Here is a 21,723-nt window from a genome sequence, read left to right on the forward strand (position 1 = left end):
GCTACTCCAAGGGCTGAGGGAGGAGGATCACTTGAGCCCAGGAGGCAGAGGTCTCAGTGAGCTGAGATCACGCCACTGTACTCCCAGCCTGGGAGCCAGAGTGAAACTCTGTCTTAAAACAAAACAAAACAGAAATGAAGAACCAGGCACAGTGGCTCACACCTGTAATCTCAACAATTTGGGAAGCCGAAGCAGGAGGATCGATTGAGCCCACTAGTTCAACATCAGCCTGGGCAACATAGTGAGACCCCCATCTCCATAAAAACAATTTTTTTTTACTTAGCTGGGTGCAGTGGCTGATGCCTGTATTCCTAGCTACTCAGGGAGCTTGAGGCAGCAGGGCCTTGTGAACCCAGGAGTTCGAGGATACAGTGAGCTAGGATCATGCCATTGTAATCCAGCCTGTGCAACAGAGGGAGGCCCCATCATTCATTCATAAATAAATAAATGGTGGCATGTCTTGCTCCAATTTTTGAAGCAAATTACTTTTAGCCTACAGCAAATGGCAAGTATCCAGTGGTCCTTCAGGCAATGTTTTTAAGCCATGAGTTATAGCAACATCTAGTTGTTTCTTAAAAATTAAAAATCTTAGGTAAAGATCAGAATCTGGCCTACCCAGGTGGTGAAGATCGTCGTGCTTGTCCTGATCGTAAAGCTTCTCCAAGGGGGGAGTTTTCAAGTTTCTTGAATTTCTCTTGGCAAGTTTTCACATAAGAAAGTTTTCCAGCAAAGTATCCCATGATACAAGCAACTTATTTGTAAAATCAAACAAAAAGCGTAACTGTATGTGCCTTTCAGACAAAACTATTTTCTAAAAGAAAAATTTGTTTTAAAGTGTGATTCTAAGTAAGTCTTTGGTTTACAAAGACAGATTTCCTGAAATAATGGTAGAAGAAATCAAAATTAAATCAGATCACAGTTCATAGACGGAGTCTATGGATATAATTCAGTTTCCAAAAAAAAGTGCGCCAAAATAAAGTTGTTATAAATAAATCAATTACAGTATACTAATTACTTTATAATATATACAGGAAAGATTTAGTAAAGGTATAATGGGAAGAGGAATGGATAAGGAATAAAAGCATCAAAACATTTATTTATTTCTAGTTCTAAATAAACAGAACTAGATCACAAGGATTTAGGCCATTATTTTCCTATAAAACAGAATATCATATGCACAGCCATTTTCACAAGATTGTTTTAAAATAAAATTAGGTGCAACAAATCCCTTAAAAGTAATAAATTATGAACCATAACCTAAACGTGGCACTTACTGCATCACATGAGTTTCCAATACAAAAGAAAGGCTAACCTGAAAGACTCATGAAAAGCCTCAGGTCCTTCTTTTGAAGAGCAATGTAGCTTCTTTTTCTTTTATTTATTTATTATACTTTAAGTTCTAGGGTACATGTGCATAATGTGCAGGTTTATTACATATGTATACATGTGCCATGTTGGTGTGCTGCACCCATTAACTTGTCATTTACATTAGGTATATCTCCTAATGCTATCCCTCCCCACTCCCCCCACCCCACAACAGGCCCTGGAGTGTGATGTTTCCCTTCCTGTGTCCAAGTGTTCTCATTGTTCAATTCCCACCTATGAGTGAGAACATGCGGTGTTTGGTTTTCTGTCCTTGTGATAGTTTGCTGAGAATGATGGTTTCCAGCTTCATCTATGTCTCTACAGAGGACATGAACTCATCCTTTTTTATGGCTGCATAGTATTCCATGGTGTGTATGTGCCACATTTTCTTAATCCCGTCTATCATTGATGGGCAATGTAGCTTCTTTTTCTATTAACTATATTGCAATGTGTAAATAAGTTATGCTTATTTACATTTTAAAATGTAAATTAGAGAGATTTCTTTTAAAAATTAAGCTTAATTTTAAATATACTTTATTTTGATTAATCAGAATATCTGCACAACCTTCTTTCCCCATAGACCAAAAATTTATTTTCAAATACTTTATCCTTACAAAATAATTTTAAATTAATAGTTCTATTACATTCTAAAGACACAAAAAATGCCTATTTCAACTAATGATTTTTTATGCTAACAATAGAATATCCAAGTAATCCACTTTATGAAATGCTTTAACAAACTGATTTATCAAAGCATGTAACCACATAACTAATATGAGTAAGACATGATAAAACATTTGATAAAAATAATTTTATTTAAGTTTTAAAAAGCTATGAAAACTACAATGTTGTTCATACTTACATATAAGTTTAGGGATGGAACCATATTTGGGATGACTTGAAAGTATTCCTAAAGAAAAGAGTTAAGTATTTCTGAGTAACACTGTTAGAGGAAGAAAAATCAGTAAAGGCTATCTTTAAATATAATCTTACAACATTAGCTCCTTCCATGATCCTAGAGAACCCTAGACTGTTTAATAGGGAAAAGCAAATGAATTCAGTATCAAGAGAAATAAGACGAAAATCCAAAAGACTCTACAAAGTATTAGAACAGGTAAATTTAGAAAGATCACTTGATGTAAGATCAATAGACCAAATATATATGTGTGTGTATATGAAAAACTGTTTATACCAACAACAAACAAAAAAACAAACATTTTTTAGAAGACAGAATTAATTAGAGCAACAAAAAAAACGCTCAAAACGCAGGAACAAATCTAATGAAAGATATGAAAGATCTCGGCCGGGCGCGGTGGCTCACGCTTGTAATCCCAGCACTTTGGGAGGCCGAGGCGGGCGGATCACGAGGTCAGGAGATCGAGACCACGGTGAAACCCCGTCTCTACTAAAAAATACAAAAAAAAATTAGCCGGGTGTGGTGGCGGGCGCCTGTAGTCCCAGCTACTCGGAGAGGCTGAGGCAGGAGAATGGCGTGAACCTGGGAGGTGGAGCTTGCAGTGAGCCGAGATTGCGCCACTGCACTCCAGCCTGGGCGACAGAGCGAGACTCCGTCTCAAAAAAAAAAAAGAAAGATCTCTACACTGAAAGTTATAAAACTTACTAAGAATTGAAAGACTCAATATTCTAAAGATGGCAATTCTCCATAACTTCACCTATAAATACAATGCAATCCCAATTAAAATCAAAGTTTTACAAAAATTGAAAAGTTTATTCTAAGAGTCATGTGGAACACAAAGGGCCAAGGTAACACTGAAGAATCGTATTATAGAACTGACTACCACCAGATAGCAAAATCTACATGATAAAGCTGTAGTAATTAAGACAGTCTGGTATTAAGTACAAGAATAGGTAAACTGACCAAAACTAAGAGTCCAGAAACAGATCCACACCTGCACACTTGATTTATGACAAAGACAACACTGCAGCATAGTGTTTTCAAATATAGTGCTGGGTCAATTAATATCCATTAACAGGGGAGAATGTACCTTGATCCTACATCAAACAATAATCCAGATGGCTTAAAAATTTAAATATGAAAGATTTTTTTAAAAACTTTTACAGAACTTGGTGGGACTGTAAACTAGTTCAACCATTGTGGAAGTCATTGTGGCGATTCCTCAGGGATCTAGAACTAGAAATATCATTTGACCCAGCAATCCCATTACTGGGTATATACCCAAAGGATTATAAATCATGCTGCTATAAAGACACATGCACATGTGCACATGTATGTTTATTGCAGCACTATTCACAATAGCAAAGACTTGGAACCAACCCAAATGTCCAACAACGATAGACTGGATTAAGAAAATGTGGCACATATACACCATGGAATACTATGCAGCCATAAAAAATGATGCATTCATGTCCTTTGTAGGGACATGGATGAAACTGGAAACCATCATTCTCAGCAAACTATCGCAAGGACAAAAAACCAAATACCGCATGTTCTCACTCATAGGTGGGAACTGAACAATGAGAACACATGGACACAGGAAGGGGAACATCACACTCTGGGGACTGTTGTGGGGTGGGGGGAGGGGGGAGGGATAGCATTTGGAGATATACCTAATGCTAAATGATGAGTGAATGGGTGCAGCACACCAACATGGCACATGTATACATACGTAACAAACCTGCACATTGTGCATATGTACCCTAAAACTTAAAGTATAATAATAATAAAATAAAAATAAAAATAAAAAATTTTACAGAAGAAAGCATGAGACCATCTTTGTGTCCTTAGAGTAGACGAAGATCTTAAAGAGTCAACAAAAAGCACTTATTAGAAAGAAGAAACCTGATAAATTAGACTCTATTAACACTGAAAACTACAGTTAAACAGAGTGAGGAAAAAATAATCACCATATCTATATCTGACAAAAGACTCACTTCCAAAATATACAGAGAAGTCTCACAAAACCAATAGGAAAAAAGACAATACAACAGAAAAATGGTTAACAGACTTAAAGGGATACTTCACAGAAAAAGATATGCTGAAATGAAGTATAAACAAATGAAAAGGTCTTCAACTTCATTGGTTACAGGGAAACACAAATTCAAGCCACAATGCAATCCATATTAGTGTTCATTTACCACAATGGCTAAAACATAAAAGACATAAAAATAGCTAATGTTGGTGAGAATGTAGGAGTATACACTGGTCTAAATAGTTTGGTAATATCTACTAAAGCTAAATAAATATATACAAAATCTATGACCCAGCAAAATGTCTATCAAAAGGCACCATATTCTTGGCAAAATTAATTGTAACAGTGAAAACTGAAAACTACCAATTATCAATGCACAGTTCAGATAAACTGGTGTATTCACACAGAGGAAAACTATATGGCAACTACATGCAACAATGTGGTTAAGTGCAACGATGTGCTGGTAAACCAGCACTCCCTATAAAAAGCTCTAATTTTAATGTCTGTCAGTTTCCATGGTGTAAAGCTACCTTTTTTTTTTTTTTTTTTGAGACGAGTCTCGCTCTGTCACCAGGCTGGAGTGCAGTGGCGCCATCTCGGCTCACTGCAACCTTCGCCTCCTAGGTTCAAGCGATTCTCCTGCCTCAGCCTCTCAAGTAGCTGGGACTACAGGTGCACACCACCATGCCCAGCTAATGTTTTGTATTTTTAGTAGAGACAAGGTTTCACCATGTTGGCCAGGATGGTCTCGATCACCTGACCTCATGATCCGCCTGCCTTGGCCTCCCAAAGTGCTGGGATTACCAGCATGAGCCACTGTACCCAGCCAACTACCAACACTTTCAAAACCAGCTTGCCAAAGTTCCCGAAAATTTAACAACCAATTCTCAGGAGCCAGTACAAACCAGTTCCAGCATGCTACTGGATAAATCTCACCATGTTGAAAGAACTTACATAAAAAGAATAATTCAGTGTATGATTTCATGTAATTAAAGTACAAAAACAGACAACTAATCTGTGCCTTTAGCCTCAGTTCCTTCATTTATAAGAACTGGGATGACAACAGAAGAAGGAAGACAGTAAGAACATCTCTATTTTTACATTAAAAAGTTGTTCCTTCATACTGTCGCCAACTATTATAGACCACTTACAACATAAAGGCACTAAATACTGGATGTTAACAGGAAACAGGACACACTCTTTACTCTCATGGAATTTACAGTCTAGAGAGAGAGTTAAGACAAAGATAATAGTGTCGTGGTTGCTATTCATCCCCTCAAATATTTGAGTACTATGTGCACTATGTATGTCCTCTGTCAGGTGCTAGAAATAGCTTATTTTCCTAAGGAGAAATAGCAAGAATGCAATCAAACAGATTTGTTGAAGGTTAACGCAATACTCTTTGTGACATATGGTTGCGTTAATTATACTGGCAGTACAGATGGAGGTAGATAGTTAATAAAGACATTTAAGAGCTAAAAGACATTAACTGGACAAGGCAGGTAAGGGATAGATGTGAAGGATAATGTCCCAGTTTCCTCAATAGTACTAATGCCACTCAGTCATGAAGGGAAAGGAGGAATTGGTTTTGTGGAAAACGATGAGTTCTGTTTGAGGAGCCTATAGAAGAGCCATCCATATTATATATTATATCCAGAATATAGTAACACCAACATTTCCAAAACAACTAAACAAAAAACCCATACAAGAATGTAAGCACCAAGAGGTAATGAATTTTTGTTGTTTAGTGCTATATAACAATGTATAGTACATATCAGACACTCAAAAAACATGAAACAACAGAGGAATCGCCTGAGGTAGGAGAAAAATCTTAGGAATATGCCATCATGGAAGCCAAGAGAATAGACTATTTCAAGAAAAACTGGTTAAAGTTATATAACGTTGGTCAAGAACAAAAACTGTCCATCATATTTAAGCAACAAACAGGTTGGTTGTTTTTGAAAAGTTTGTTTTTGAACTTTTGAAAAGTTCCAATAAATGATGGAATATATGGATAGTCTCACACTGACTGCAATGGGTTAAACGAAGTAAAAGTGAAGTGCTCATTCATGAAGTCTGGCTCTGGCTTCAAATATGAGGCAGTTGGGAGTAGCTGGAAAAACAAATGAGGGAGGATTTTTTTTCTTTTTAATGTTCTCAAGTTAGAGGAGACCTGAGCATGTTTAAATGGTTTTGGCAGATCAGGAAGAAACAGAGGGAGCATCTAAGACCAAGTGGAGTATGACACACTGTGGATGAAAGGGGATACAGGCAGCCCTCCATATGCACGCGTTCTGCAACCACCTGCAGATAGAAAATATTCAGGAAAAAAAAACTGTATCTATACTAAACATGTACAGACTTTTACCTTGTCATTATTCCCTGAACAATACAGTATAACAACTGTTTACATAGTGTTTACATAGTCTTAGGTATCATAAGTAATCTAGAGGTGATTTAAAGTATACAGGCAGATATGCATGTAAACTTTACTAGGCCATTTTGTATCACAGACTTAAGCTTTTGTGGATTTTGGTATCCTCTGGAAGGTCCTGGAACCAATCCACACAGACAAAAGGACCACTGTACAAAATGTCAGGGATTTTGATTAAATGCAAAATGTCTTGGTGGATTCTGAATTCTTTTCTTAAAGTCTCTCCCAATTTTTACTTTTTTTTTGAGACAGTCTCGCTCTGTTGCCCAGGCTGGAGTGCAGTGGCGCCATCTCGGCTCACTGTAGCCTCCGCCTCCTGGGTTCAAGCGATTCTCCTGCCTCAGCCTCCTGAGTAGCTGGGACTACAGGCACATGCGACCATGCCCGGCTAATTTTTTTGTATTTTTCGTAGATACGGGGTTTCATCATGTTGGCCAGGATGGTCTCGATTTCCTAACCTTGTGATGCACCCGACTTGGCCTCCCAATATCACTTCTACCATACCCTCAAGTAGCCCAAAGTCTTCAACTGCACCTAAACCCAAAATCTCTAAAAAACTTTTTCCTCTTCATAACCTAATCCAAATCATAATTTATCCTGGCTCTACTTCAGCTATTTAATGGAGTTTTCACTCCTCCCTGCATGATTTTGTCTCTTCAGTTCAGTCCTGATTGCCTCTCCCAATAGTCATGCCTATTTGTCTTGATCATCAGGTCCCTCCTTCCTGGTATGTTCTTTCTTCTCATTTAATCTAAATCCTGCCCATCCTTCAAAATCCACTTCTTTCAAGAAACTTTCCTTGATTACAACAGCCCTACAAAGATCTTTCTTCTTTGAACACCTACAACTCTTAGAGTCTCTACTATACAATTTAGTAGCTTATTAAGTATGTAATTAAATTTTCTATTTGCTTCAACGTATGTTCACATCCATTTGTTTCCTCCAGTGGACTACTAGCAGCTATTAAATTCTTTTGTGTAACCTTCTGCATACCTAGCTCCAATCATTATTAAATGACACACTGGATTAAAATAGATAAAAGAAGCAGAACAATAATAAACACTGTAATTTCATCCCTGTGCTAGTTTTTCCTACAAAGAAATGTAATTCAAGTGTTTTTCTTTTTTTTTTTTTTTTCCCACAATACAGAACCAATCTCAGTCTATAAAACAGCTTAGTCTTAAGGACATATAAGTGCATACGTCTTGACTTGCTTCTATGTTTAAGATTTTTGTCATAGTACTGTATTGTACTGAAGTTCTTCAGAAGTTCCTTAAATAAATTTTTACCCAAAAAAATCCTCTCATTTGCCTCCAAAACTACTTTTATCAACTAATTATGTCAAAACTAAGTACCGTACATCATATCCTAATGTGAAAAGGCTAAATCTTCCAATCATTAAGTTACATTTTTGAAGGAGCCAGTTAATTAAAAAAATAGGCCTCCAGGCCATCCTAAGGTCACCATCCTTTTCCGGGACACCTTCCCATTACCAGATAGTTTATGAAGTAAATGAAACAAGCAACTCTACTGCTTACTCCACTAAATTTTAAATGCAGGACTCAAGACATTTAATACTCATTCTGAACTCAATTCCACTACTGTACTATTTGAGCCAGTAGACTTTAGGACAAGTCTCCTCGGTGGCTTGTTAAAAACAGATCACCTGCCAGACCCCTGAGATTCTAATTTTTTAAATAATGCTAACTCGCCTCCACTCATCCGCCCCAGGTGATCAGACAAAGCTGGTTTAGACAGCTACTGATCTTTAAATCATTATATAAGAATCACCTGGAGTTTGTTAAAACACAGACTCCTGGCCGGGCGCAGTGGCTCACGCTTGTAATCCCAGCACTTTGGGAGGCCGAGGCGGGCGGATCATGAGGTCAGGAGATCGAGACCACGGTGAAACCCCGTCTCTACTAAAAATACAAAAAATTAGCCGGGCGTGGTGGCGGGCGCCTGTAGTCCCAGCTACTCGGAGAGGCTGAGGCAGGAGAATGGCGTGAACCCGGGAGGTGGAGCTTGCAGTGAGCCGAGACTGCGCCACTGCACTCCAGCCTGGGCAACAGAGCGAGACTCCGTCTCAAAAAAAAAAAAAAAACAAAAAAACAAAAAAACACAGACTCCTGGTCCCCATGAATGTGCATTCTAACAAGCTCCTAGGCAATAATGTTGCTATTGGCCCACCTAGACCAGGTTTGCCCTGCTAATACTGGTGTTTAGTTACTTTCTTGCTCTTGCAGGTTGTTAATGATGCTATTAGTGCAGGAGAAATTCTCAAGTCATGATATTTGAGCCAGTGGGTCCACAGAGATAAAACGTTTAATATTGTAGAAATTCATCAATGAATTTCTACATAGTGTTTAATATGATACATTGTTATCTTTACTTTTTCTAAAGATCTGGAAAATACCACAAAACAAACATGGTATCCAAAATGCTAATAAATAAATTCAAATTTTAAATATTTACCTTTACTAATTAATCCTTGAGTAATCAACATACTTGTTGCAGCCAAAGGCACAGCTATAGGAAGAAAAAGACCTTGTTAACATCAACAAAAGTAAAAGATTTTGTCTAAAGTTCATTAGATAAATGAGTATCAGTAAAACCATCTAGGAATTATATTGCAAAACTGAGACTTTAAAAAAGACTGTTCCATTTTTAAAAGCTGTACTGTATACATAGTGGAAAAATTAAAGGAGCATCTTAAATTTAAGAAAACATCACAAAATATTAAACAATATAATTCATGAACCATCTAGGCTTAGGTTCCAAATAGCCAGCTGTTCATCAACAGCATCAACTAAGACAACACAGTAAAAGTGACTAAAAATTACTTCTGAAGTAAGAGAAGGGGAAAAAGTTAATGAGGGAGAGGTAAGAAACAAGTTACAAATAAGAACCACTACTGAGTAATGACTAAATTCTGTGCATCATGCTAAGCTCCTTATGTGCATTATCTCATTTATTATACTTTTCATCACATTTCTATAAGGTAGATAATGTTATTACCATCCTTTTAAAGATAAGGAAACTAAAGCTTAGAGATGTTAAGTAATTTGCTCAAGGCCAAACAACTAGTTGAATGGTTGGTTGCAGATTCTAATAAAATCTGTCTGATACCAGATCTCAAGCTTTTAAGCTCTGTATTATACTGTCTAAACCAAAATACAAAATATATTTGATCGTAATCATACGGTGGCTGGGGCAAAAATTAAAAAGCACATATTTTAAACACTAATATTCTTTCTTCTAAACTAGTGAACTCCTTAAACTATATGAAAATATTACATCTATATATATATATGCCTAAAACCGAGAGTGAAAAATCCAAAACTCATAATCTCAAAGGGGGTTATAACTTAAAAACAGCTATGAATCACTGTTCTTTACACCAGCACTGTCTAACAGAATTTTTTGTGATAATGGAAGTTGGTCTTTGAGTGACCAACCCTGTGATCAATTTGGTCTTGGTACTTGACTGGTAAACAGTTCCCCCCCTTGATATGAGTAATTGGCTCACTGTGCCCAAACTGTTTGTACAAATACAGCTCATGCCAAACACCTGCTTTCATTCTAGGAGTCTGGAATTTTGGTACCTGTTAGGCAGAGGGTGAATAAGTGACCAGCCCCCATTAAAAACCGTGAGCACTGAGTCTCTAATAAGTTCCCCTGGTAGATAAAACTTCACACATTCTTACGACTAGCTGTTGGAGAAATTTACACTCCCTGGGAAGTCTCTCCCTGGGGAGAGAACTCTTGGGACCTGGTTTCTGACAGACTTCACCCCATGCTCCCCCCTTTCCTTTTATGATTTTGCTTTATATCCTTTCACTGTAAGTTATTTTAAAGTGAAATCGCTACATGTGGCTACTGGCTGCCACACTGGACAGTGCTGTTCCAGACCTGAGGTTGGCAAACACGTTCTATGAAGAGCCAGATGGTAAATATTTTGGGTTTTGTGGGCCAATCTCTGTCCCAGTTACTCAATTGCCGTTTTAAAGCAAAAGCACCGAAAGACAATCCAAAAACACATGAACATAGCTGTGTTCCAACAAAACTTTATTTTTAGATGCAAAAATATGAATTTCATGTAATTGCACATGTAATGAAATATTCTTTTCCTTTGATTTCTTAACCATTTTATCTTATTTTATTTTTTTAGACAGGTCTCACTCTATCACCAGGGCTGGAATGCAGTGGTAACAATCTCATCTCACTGCAGTCTCAACCTGCCGGCTCAGATGATCCTCCTGCTTCAGTCTCCCAAGTGGCTGGGACTACAGGCATGTGCCGCCATGCCCGGCTAATTTTTTGTCTTTTTTCTTTTTTTTTTTTTTTTGTAGAGATGAGGTTTCGCCATGTTGCCCAGGCTGGTCTCGATCTCCTGGGTTCAAGTAATCAGCCCACCTCGGCCTCCCAAAGTGCTGGGATTACAGGCGTGAGCCACTGCACCCAGCCTCTTAACCATTTAAAAATGTAAAAACAATTCTTAGCTCATGCATACAAAAACAGATTTGGTCCATAGGCTAGTTTGTTCAACTCTGGTCTAAACCATATATGGACAATTTAAGAACCAAAGGAATTAAGACATTTGAATTATTAGAGATTTCATGATTAAAATCCATCACTTTGGAATAGGGCATTAACTTTGCCATCAGACACAAATTGCACAAACGCTAAGGTCTGAATTCATGCCATCCTACTTACTAACAGATTTTACCTTTGCTGGAAATATGGTTTCTTTAATGTTGGCTGGTTAGAATGCCTTCATGTATTATCATTTAAGGTTTTGCAAAGGACAAATCCCTTTTAATTACAGCACCAGTACAATTTGCAATCATTTTTCTCCAGCTTGACTCAAGGATTGCAACATGAAGCACTGAAGAATCATATAAGAATAAAAGGCAATGAGTTAGTTGGCCATTTCTACAATGGATAATGCTTTCCCCATTTAATGCAGAGTAATAGTCTGTTCGAGGAGATTCTAGTACTAGTTCTGCCATTCACCACAATGGCTTTGCATAGCTCCTTCTCATGCTATAAAGGAATAATGGATTAGACCTAAGGTCTCATTCCAACTCAGGTATTCTACTTTATGTCACAGAAAAAGACAATGGTAAGACTGAAAGAGGATTCAGAGATTATCTAGTCCTCATTCCAATCTGAGTACATTGACATCCAGAAAAGACAAGTCATTTGCTCAAAGCAACACAGCTGGTTAGTTTATGGTACTACTGAGATCAGAACCCAAGTCTCCTGACTCCCTGGTCAGTGGCCTTTTCCACTACAGTATGTAATATCTATTTTGTTAAATAATCTGTTTCTATAGGCAAATCAGTAATACTGCTGACCAAAACCTAGTGCACATTATTACCACAGTCCCAAACTATATTCAATATATACAAGAATCCCTACAATTCTTTGAACTCTTCTCCCCTCACAGTAACAAAAAGCTACTCTATATTCCTAACTGTAGCCAATAAAAATTTTTATTTCATTAATCACAATAACACTAATGGCTATTTAATAAAGATAGCCAACACTTAATTAAATTGCATTAATCCCTATAATAATTTCATGAGCTAGGCAGTTATCCCCATTTTATAGATAAGGAAACTATAGCACAGACCTCAGGAACTTGCCCAAAATCTCACAGCTACTGTGTGCGGAGCTGGGAATTGAATCCAGCCAATCAGGCCTCAGAGTCCATACTCTTTTTTTTTTTTTTTTTTTTTGAGATGAAGTCTCACTTTGTCACCCAGGCTGGAGTGCAATGTCATGATCTCGGCTCAATGCAACCTCTGCCTCCCGAGTTCAGGCCATTCTCCTGCCTCAGCCTCCCAAGAAGCTGGGACTACAGGCATGTGCCACCACACCTGGCTAATTTTTGTATTTTTAGTAGAGACAGGGTTTCACCACGTTAACCAGGCTGGTCTTGAACTCCTGACCTCAAGTGATCCGCCCACCTCAGCCTCTCAAAATGCTGGGATTACACGTGTGAGCCACCATGCCTGGCCCATACTCTTATCACTCTTATACTGTATCATTTGAAAACTAGTAGTACTCATGTATGAAGTATTATTCATAGACTCCAGCCGATACAAATATGAACTGATACATCTTTTTAGTAATTCTGGAGGTTGAGAACTATTTTAACATGAATATGCAATAAACTGACCCTATATGTACAGGGTCTTCACTACCTGTGTGTTTGGGCACAGACATAGTGATTTTAGGTCAGTGCATAGGGTCACGATTTTAAGCACCTATAAATAAGATGCCTTCATAGTTATATTTCAGATTAATGGAATGTAGGTCAGTATAGAAACAAAATTATCTTAAGAAAAGAGAATGGTCCCTAGATCAACAAGTCTAATTTTAAAACAGGATAAGCATATTTAACAGACCTAAAAAATGTATAAAAAATTACCTTAGTAAGTGCTTTTTTATAAATTCGTAAATGCTTTTATCACCTTTTTCTTATCAAGTCACAAGGTGATACTCTCCAAAGTAACACAGATGCCATTATTTGTTTACATAAATGTGACATACAGCACAGACTATCTAATTCAAAAGTACAAACGTTAAAGTACAAAATTTCCTATGTATGATTATCATCCTTCCGATAATTATACGTTGAACTTCCTATCACCTGGTTACAACCAAGCTTCTACATTTCAATATTTGATGCTATAATATGCAACACCTTGGTTATCTGTTTTAAGAGTCAAATGCTACCTATTAATACAGTAATTTTTTGGCTGCTGTAATTTCTCAGTAATGTAGATATGGTATAAAATTAACAAGCTGTCTTTCAGCCTGTCCTTATTACATGATTTTTGTTTTTTTTTTTTTTTTTTTGAGATGGAGTCTCGCTCTGTCACCCAGGCTGGAGTGCAGTGGCACGATCTTGGCTCGCTGCAACCTCCACCTCCCGGGTTCAAGCAATTCTCTTGTCTAAGCCTCCCGAGTAGCTGGAATTACAGGCGCCTGCCACCATGCCCAGCTAATTTTTGTATTTTTAGTAGAGACGGGGTTTCACCATATAGGTCAGGCTGGTCTCGAACTCCTGACCTCAGGTGATCTGCCCTCCTCAGCCTCCCAAAGTGCTGGGATTACAGGTGTTAGCCACCAAGCCAGCCGCTTTTTGTCTTTTCAACCTGTGATTTATCTGTTTTAATGCACAGAAATCACTTAGCTTTGTACTGTTCATATACCACATGTTCCACTATTAAGAGTCTGGTATACATGAGCATCCTGACATTGTTCACTACCCTTTAATGTACTTTTGGCATAACCCTGTCACAGCTATTTAGAATGTTAAACACATGCAATAGCATACATTTATCAGCCAGAAATAAATCTGGACACCTTAGCATCTATTTAACCATTAGCCCAACACTACAATAATCCCAAACTCCCTCTGTCAGACTTGTCTTTTTCTTAATCCTGTGTCATCAAGACTTGAAAATAGATCATTTTATCCTATCTACTCTATATAATAATCTTCAAAGATTTAAAAAAAGAAAAAAAAAAGAACTGTTGCTAGAGTATACAGCCAAGTTCTCTAAGAAATTCTTCCCATTCTGGCCAGGCATAGTGGCTCATGCCTGTAATCCCAGAACTTTGGGAGGCCGAGGTGGGCAGATCACAAGGTAAGGAGCTCGAGACCAGCCTGGCCAACATGGTGAAACCCCTTCTCTACTAAAAATACAAAAATTAGCTGGGCGTGGTGGCAGGTGCCTATAATCCCAGCTACTCGGGGATTATAGGCAGGAGAATTGCTTGAACCCAGGAGGCAGGGGTTGCAGTGAGCCAAGACTGTGCCATTGCATTCCAGCCTGGACAACAAGAGTGAAACTCAGTCACAAAAAAAAAGAAAACCAAAAAAGAAAAACAAAACAAAAAAAAACAGTGGCTCACGTCTGTAATCCCAGCACTTTAGGAGGCTGAGGCGGGTGGATCACGAGGTCAGGAGACGGAGACCATCCTGGTTAACACGGTGAAACCCCATCTCTAGTAAAAATACAAAAAAAATTAGCCGAGCATGGTGGCAGGCGCCTGTAATCCCAGCTACTTGGGAGGCTGAGGCAGGAGAATGGTATGAACCCGGGAGGCAGAGCTTGCAGTGAGCCAAGACTGCACCACCGTACTCCAGCCTGGGCGATAGAGCGACACTCCATCTCAAAAAAAAAAAAAAAAGAAAAATTATTCCCATTGTATGAGCCATGAAAATTTTATAGAAGTCCTTACTTTATGATGACTATGCATCTAAAATAATTATTCCCAACTCGTTCCAGTTATTCTGCTTCCAGTTGAGAATAACTGTTTTAGATGCATAGTCATCATAAATTTAAGATGGACATCATCACCTAATTCTTATTCAGGTTCTTTCTAGCTTGAAACACCTGCAAGTCTCTGAATATTGGTGGATAAAATGACAAAGATTCTATCAGAGCTCCTGTATCTTCCTAACTGCTCTTGGTCTTTGCTGATTCTTTCACTATCACTTGTTCCCTTATCCATGGGTACCATCAAACTTTATCCTTTACTCTATCAATCCTAAGTATTAATCACAGGGCAGAAACTATTATCAGTTTTACGCTTTTATCTCTATACTTAATTTATAGGCGAATTCACCAACACAACTCCACAATAAACTAATTTTTCATGTATACTTTTGTTTCTATCTCTAGTTGCTTAGAAACCTTCCACAATCGAATGTTGCACCATGAACTCAAAATGTCTGAACTAAACTCATCTTCAAACAAGAACTCCCTCTAACTGAACCTTTCATTCAGAGGTATCATTGAGTCTCCTAAGCTGGTTATCTTAAAGCTATTACCTCCCTCTTACCATTCCTTCATTCTCCCTTAGTCGAACTTTTTAAAAAATCCTTTTATTTGTCCTTTAAAAAGTCTTTCGTTGCCAGCTCATCTTTTCCAGTCCAAATGACACAATAATCAACTATACCTCATTGATGACTACATATATATGCCTAAGTTACTGCCAGAAGCTCAAAACAGATTTTACCAAGTACAACTTCTCACCCTTCTACCCATCTTGCACACTGTTAACTAACCTTCCTTAAAAAAAACCTTACATATCACCCCCCCTCTGCACAAGAACCTAAACGATATAATGGATCAAACCTTTAACCCATTACTATGTTTTATGTTCTATCCTCAATGAAAGACCTCTGTTCCAATCAATTCAGGCTCATGGCTCTGGCAGAGATGAAGTTATTGCAAACTCTGCCTTTGTTCACTACTCCTTTCATCCAAATGCTACTCCACCTTTCCTCTTCACTTATCTACTTATTAACCATTAATTTTGCTGTTGTTGTTGGGAGGGGTTAGGCACAGGGTCTCACTATGTTGCCAAGGCTGGTCTCAAACTCCTGGTCTCAGGCGATCCTCCTGCCTCAGCCACCCAACGTGCTGGGGCCAGGTTCAGTGGCTCACGCTTGAAATTCCACCATTTGGGGAGGCCAAGGCAGACAGATCGCTTGAACTCAGGGGTTCAAGACTAGCCTGGGCAACATGGCAAAACCTAGTATCTACAAAAATAAAAAACAAAACAAAACCAAGGTGCTGGGATTACAGGTGTGAGCCACCATACCTGGCCTATAGTATTACTATAAAGTTGTTAAAGTATTGTTTGCTTAACAAATTAAGGTCTCTTTCCAACTCAGGTATTCTACCTTAGGTTACAGAAAAACACAACTGTAAAACTGAAAGAGGCTTCAGTTTTTACCAAATTGAAATTTGGTAAAATTTTGAGAAAATTTTGAGTTTTCAAATTTCAAAAGTTATTCAAATTTTTCAATTTCAGTAAGTCAATTCTAATTAATTTATCTCTTTAAAAAGTCTTCTGCAGTTACACACTTAATCTCTAAGTGTTTCATGTATTAGCTTTGTCTCACCACACATAAAACTACTTCAGGGCCGGGCGCGGTGGCTCACACCTGCAATCCCAGCACTTTCGGAGGCCAAGGCAGGTGAATCAACTGAGGTCAGGAGTTAGAGATCAGCCTGGCCAACATGGCGAAACCCCATCTCTACTGAAAATACAAAAATTAGCCAGGCATGGTGGCGCATGCCTGTAGTCCCAGGTACTTGGGACGCTGTGGCGGGAGAATCACTTGAACCCAGGAGAAGGATGTTGACGTGAGCAGAGATCACACCACTGCACTCCAGCATGGGGAAGAGAGTGAAACTCCATCGCGAAAACAAAAACAAACAAAAAAGAAAACTAATTCAGGACAAAGACTGTCTTTCATAAAACTTATCTTCCCAACAGGTACCTTGCACATTTTAAGCATACGTATCAGGCTGACTGATGAAAACATACATCTTCCTTAATGGCTTAAGTTGCCCTTTTTTCTTTTCTTTGAGACAGGGTCTGGCTCTGTCACCCAGGCTGGAATGCAGTGATGTGATCATAGCTCACTGCAGCAGCCTCTATCTACCCAGCTCAAGGGATCCTCCTGCCTCAGCCTCAGCCTCCCAAATGGTTGTGACTACAGCTACGTATCACCATACCCAGCTAATTTCTTTCATTTTTGGTAGAGACAAGGCCCCTCTATGTTGCCCACACTAGTCTTGAACTTCTGGGCTCAAGAATCCTCCTGCCTCAGCCTCCCAAAGTGCTGCAATTATAGCCATGAGGCACCATGCCAAGTTGCCTTTTTTAAAAAAAAATTTGCCGGGCACGGTGGCTCATGCCTATAATCCCAGCACTTTGGGAGGCCAAGGCAGATCACCTAAGGTCAGGAGTTCAAGATCAGCCCGGCCAACACGGTGAAATCCTGCCTCTACTAGAAATACAAAAATTTGCTGGGCGTGGTTGCACATGCCTGTAATCCCAGCTACTCGGGAGGCTGAGGCAGGAGAATCGCTTGAACCCAGGAGGCAGAAGTTGCAGTGAGCCGAGATCACGCCATTGCACTCCAGCCTGGGTGACAAGAGCGAAGCTCCATCTCAAAAAAACAAAAACAAAAACAAAAAAAATTCATCCTCCTTTTTACCTGAAAGGACTACAGTTTCCAAGTAAAGCAATACCAATTCTTTGTTCAATAGTGAGAGTATATTTTGTATACTGCTTCCAACAATCTCTGTATTTAAAAAATAAAATCTTGATATATATATACACAAATATATATATATATCTCTAGTCAGAAATCAAGAGCTGGTAGTATAACAACATTTCACAATGATAAAATGGGAACTAACCTGTTATTATATAATGGTTAAAAGCATTAAGAGTAAAATCTGTTTCAGACAGACCCGGTTTCAACTCCAAACATCGTAATTTACCACCTGTGTAACACTAAGTGTTGCCATTTAACATCTCTAAACCTCAATTCCTTCACCTGTAAAGTGAGGGTAATAATAGTTATCAAACTTATTGGGTTGTTTTTATATAATGTATGTACATACAGTAAATGCTATTACTATTACTATTATCAACAAAATTACCTCACGGTTTTGTTAAAAAAAAAATCTGGAAATAATTACTTGAAAACGTGTGCAATTCCTTTATTTCCTTAATCTCTTTTAACAACAACCACACTATGCAAAAAGTTTGCCAATTTGTTCTATATGGAGTTATTATAATTTCAGGTTCAAATTCAGGTCAAAATTTCAGGTACAAATTTTGGATCAAATTATATTAATTAGAAAATTGAACTCACATCTGAACCAGAAGCTTTCATCATTGCATTCTGCGAAGACTCTCCTTTCTTCCTCTGTTGGAATGTAATCAGGCCCTATGTCTTTTTACCAGGGAAAATCAGAAAACATTAAATTATCCATAATAAAACTAAGTCTGAAAAATTAGCCTAAATATTAACAAGAGGCACCCATTTTTTAAACTCAAATAATAAAACTGGCTTATGCACTTTTTTTTTTTTTTGAGATAGTGTTTCACTCTTGTTGCCCAGGCTGGAGTGCAATGGCGCGATCTCGGCTCACTGCAACCTCCATCTCCCGGGTTCAAGCGATTCTCCTGCCTCAGCCTTCCGAGTAGCTGGGATTACAGGGACCCATCACCACACCAGGCTAATTTTTTGTATTTTAGTAGACATGGGGTTTCACCATGTTAGCCAGGCTAGTCTCGAACTCCTGACCTCAGGTGATCCACCCACCGCAGCCTCCCAAAGTGCTGGGATTACAGGCATGAGCCACCGGGCCAGGCCACTTATACACTTTTAACAAACTTTGACTTCAAATAGAATTAATGCTACTATCTGCTAGTCAGGACTGGCTACCTAATGTGCTGGGCCCAGTACAAAATAAAAACGTGGGACTCCTTGTCCAAATAATTACGAATTTCAAGATAACAAGACTAGAACATGAAACCAAGTATGCGGCGCTGTCTGCACATGCCCATGAAGCCAGCCCACCTGCCACTGTTACTCAAGGCAGTGAAATTTCCTTTACATAGGAAGTGCTTCTAATTATAAATACTTAATAGATAGTTACGGGGAATTGGTCTTGGAACCTCTGCATTCGGCTCTCGAAAATCAGCCCTCCCATTCATCTTTCCTGTATCAAAAACATTACATATTAAGTATTAGAAACTATCACTAGATAGGTCAAAGTAAATCAAGACGTATGATATAGTAAAACGACTAGACTACACAGCAATCAATCAACAAATACTTACTAAATACTACTCTATCTTAAGTACTTCACACATAAATAGCTAGATGAAAAAGTAACAGACCTACTGATTAATTTGGAACTCACTATTCCAGTTAAGTCCCTTAATTGAAAAAGCATAAGCGTTTTATAAGCTTATAATTTTTTTTTTTACTATCAAGATACCGATAAAATAACAGACGTATTTTTTCCTCCTGAAAGTGGGTTCTTTCACATCCTATGTTTTGGTCGTTTCTCGAATCTATGCCCAATGATTAGGATAATTCCCCAAAATAGAAGAGAAAAAAAATCTCAAGTCATTTCTGAGCTTCCATATTAAAAAATGAAATAATCATCAGAAACATTCAACCTCTCCCACAAAGGAGCACTCCAAAATTACGGAATAACAAAGACGTCATATCCTTCTCCCTCTGATGTAAAACTAACAGCAAATTCTGTATCTCCAAATTTCCTTCCTCCCCAAGAATATAAGAAAAAAATGCATAAAATTCCAAGAATATACATTTTTTATTTGGTTCTTTTTTAAAAAACTCATATATTGGGACTTAGACCAACAGATCAAGTAACTATTTTACAGAATGTTTACGTGGGATCATGATTATTCTCATTTTAAAAACAATTTGCATGGAAACAGGAAATTGCATGCACAATGAGGATAGCAACTGAGCCCTTCCATAATTAATTCAGTCAATAAGCCATGAGGGCCTACTACATGCCAACCCTTAATTAGAGAAAAGAAATAAGAAGGGTCAGCTGAATGCATGGATGGATGGCGCCTGCTGAATAAACTACTTTTACCCTACAACCGTATAAGAAAAAATGAAACCCTCTTATTTCCCATAACAGCATCCTTCCTAGAAACACCAGGAAGACTGTCAGGGCTGACACGGCGCTTGAGACAATACCATTTTAAGTTCTTTACACAAAAGAAAGCTGGATTAAAGCCTAAGCGGCTACAACCGCTGATTCCCGCACTCCATCCTGCACCCAGTGTCCGTCTCCCACCGGCTGTTACAGACTGAGCAACAACCCCACACGCATCCGTGACCACGAACTTCCCCAGCTCACACCCCTAGAAGCACTCCGTCGCCTCCCGCAGTCACCGGCACTCAGGAGGCCGAGACCCAAGCGCTATCTGTCCACCCTCACAGGCAGGAAAATGGCGGAAGGTGCGAAAGTAGTGGACGGCCGCGAAGGTGGTGAGGGAATACGCGGAGGGCAACAACGGGGCTGTCTGCGTCACCTCACCCACCTCGTGACGACAGCAGCAGGCGACGGCAAGGAAAACGAAGCGATCAGGGGTAGAAGGCCCGGAGGGTGGACTCGAGAGAGGGCAGGGAGGGAGAAAAGTGCAAGGTACCGCAGGGAGGGGGAAGGGGGAGAACAGCCGCAAGAAGTCACCCAGACAGGGGCTCAAAATGACCGCGACCCGGAGGCACAGTATACTTACGGCAGGAAATGACGTCAGATCTCACTGCGGGGTATGAGAGCGAGCAGCCTAGGAATAGACGCATGCGTATACTCGTCCTTCTGCCCTTTCAGGCCGCGGCGGCCACGAGCCGCACTGCGACTGCGCAGGCGACAGCGGCGGACCAAGAACCCTGCCCCGCCCTTTCCCTGGATGGCGGGGCAGGGGGTTGGGGGTAGGCTTGACTTTGGACTGTTGTGACGCACCTCTCTGGTCTTCTCGTGGCGGCTGGCGGGAATGTTCTGGAACTCTCTGTTTTCCCTCTTTTGAGAGCGACTTTATAAATTATCTCTTTTATGAGATAATTTCATTCTTTGAGCCTGTAGGCTACGTAATAGAAAGTAATTTTTAAGCATGCATACCTGGTTATTTGTCACACCCTCTTGATCCAACGAGTTTCCAACGAGTTCTACAACCTCTGGCAGGGTACCATGATCTCTCTGAGCCTACAGTTTTTCTCACCTGAAAAGTGGAATTACATATAGGGTTGTTAGAATTAAAACAACACATCAGTGTCTATTAATGAGGGAGCTCATGACTTCTCAGCAGACATGGTGCTGCCACACCCAGCCAATCACCAGTTACTCATTTTCATACATTCCTTCCTCAAGTATTTATTAGTGCCAGGTACTGGAGTTGTTAGTGACTAAACAGTGGGCAAATCCCAGTCCTACTAGTTTATCAACCCCTCAAAGCCGCTCACATTTCTCATCTCTTTCTGAGCCCCTTTGCCATTTTATCATTTAACATTTACTCTCCTGAAGACATACTTAAGGGAGACGGTCACGTAAAACGAATCCAACGCTGTGTTTCCTTCCTTGGAGTCTTTTG

At 39.1% G+C, this 21,723-nt stretch overlaps 1 protein-coding gene across 7 annotated transcripts in view; it reads right to left on the reverse strand.

Moving 5' to 3' along the window:
* The window catches only part of OCIAD1 (OCIA domain containing 1), a 31,917-nt gene extending 10,578 nt beyond the window's left edge, over positions 1-21,339 (reverse strand). The window contains exons 1-6 of one of the 7 annotated variants that reach the window (XM_058430217.1): positions 21,255-21,339; positions 19,245-19,307; positions 18,455-18,535; positions 9,226-9,279; positions 2,228-2,275; positions 616-751 (exon numbers count right to left, since the gene is read on the reverse strand). In XM_058430217.1, the coding sequence (XP_058286200.1) occupies positions 616-751; positions 2,228-2,275; positions 9,226-9,279; positions 18,455-18,535; positions 19,245-19,302 (377 nt within the window). In that variant the 5' untranslated portion in view covers positions 19,303-19,307; positions 21,255-21,339. The other 6 variants (XM_032136174.2, XM_032136181.2, XM_032136182.2 and 3 more) reach the window with 6 other exon arrangements.
* Between the last annotated feature and the right edge of the window lie 384 nt (positions 21,340-21,723).

This window comes from Hylobates moloch, unplaced genomic scaffold (genome assembly GCF_009828535.3).
Source record: "Hylobates moloch isolate HMO894 unplaced genomic scaffold, HMol_V3 SCAFFOLD_17, whole genome shotgun sequence".
NCBI classification, from domain to species: domain Eukaryota; kingdom Metazoa; phylum Chordata; class Mammalia; order Primates; family Hylobatidae; genus Hylobates; species Hylobates moloch.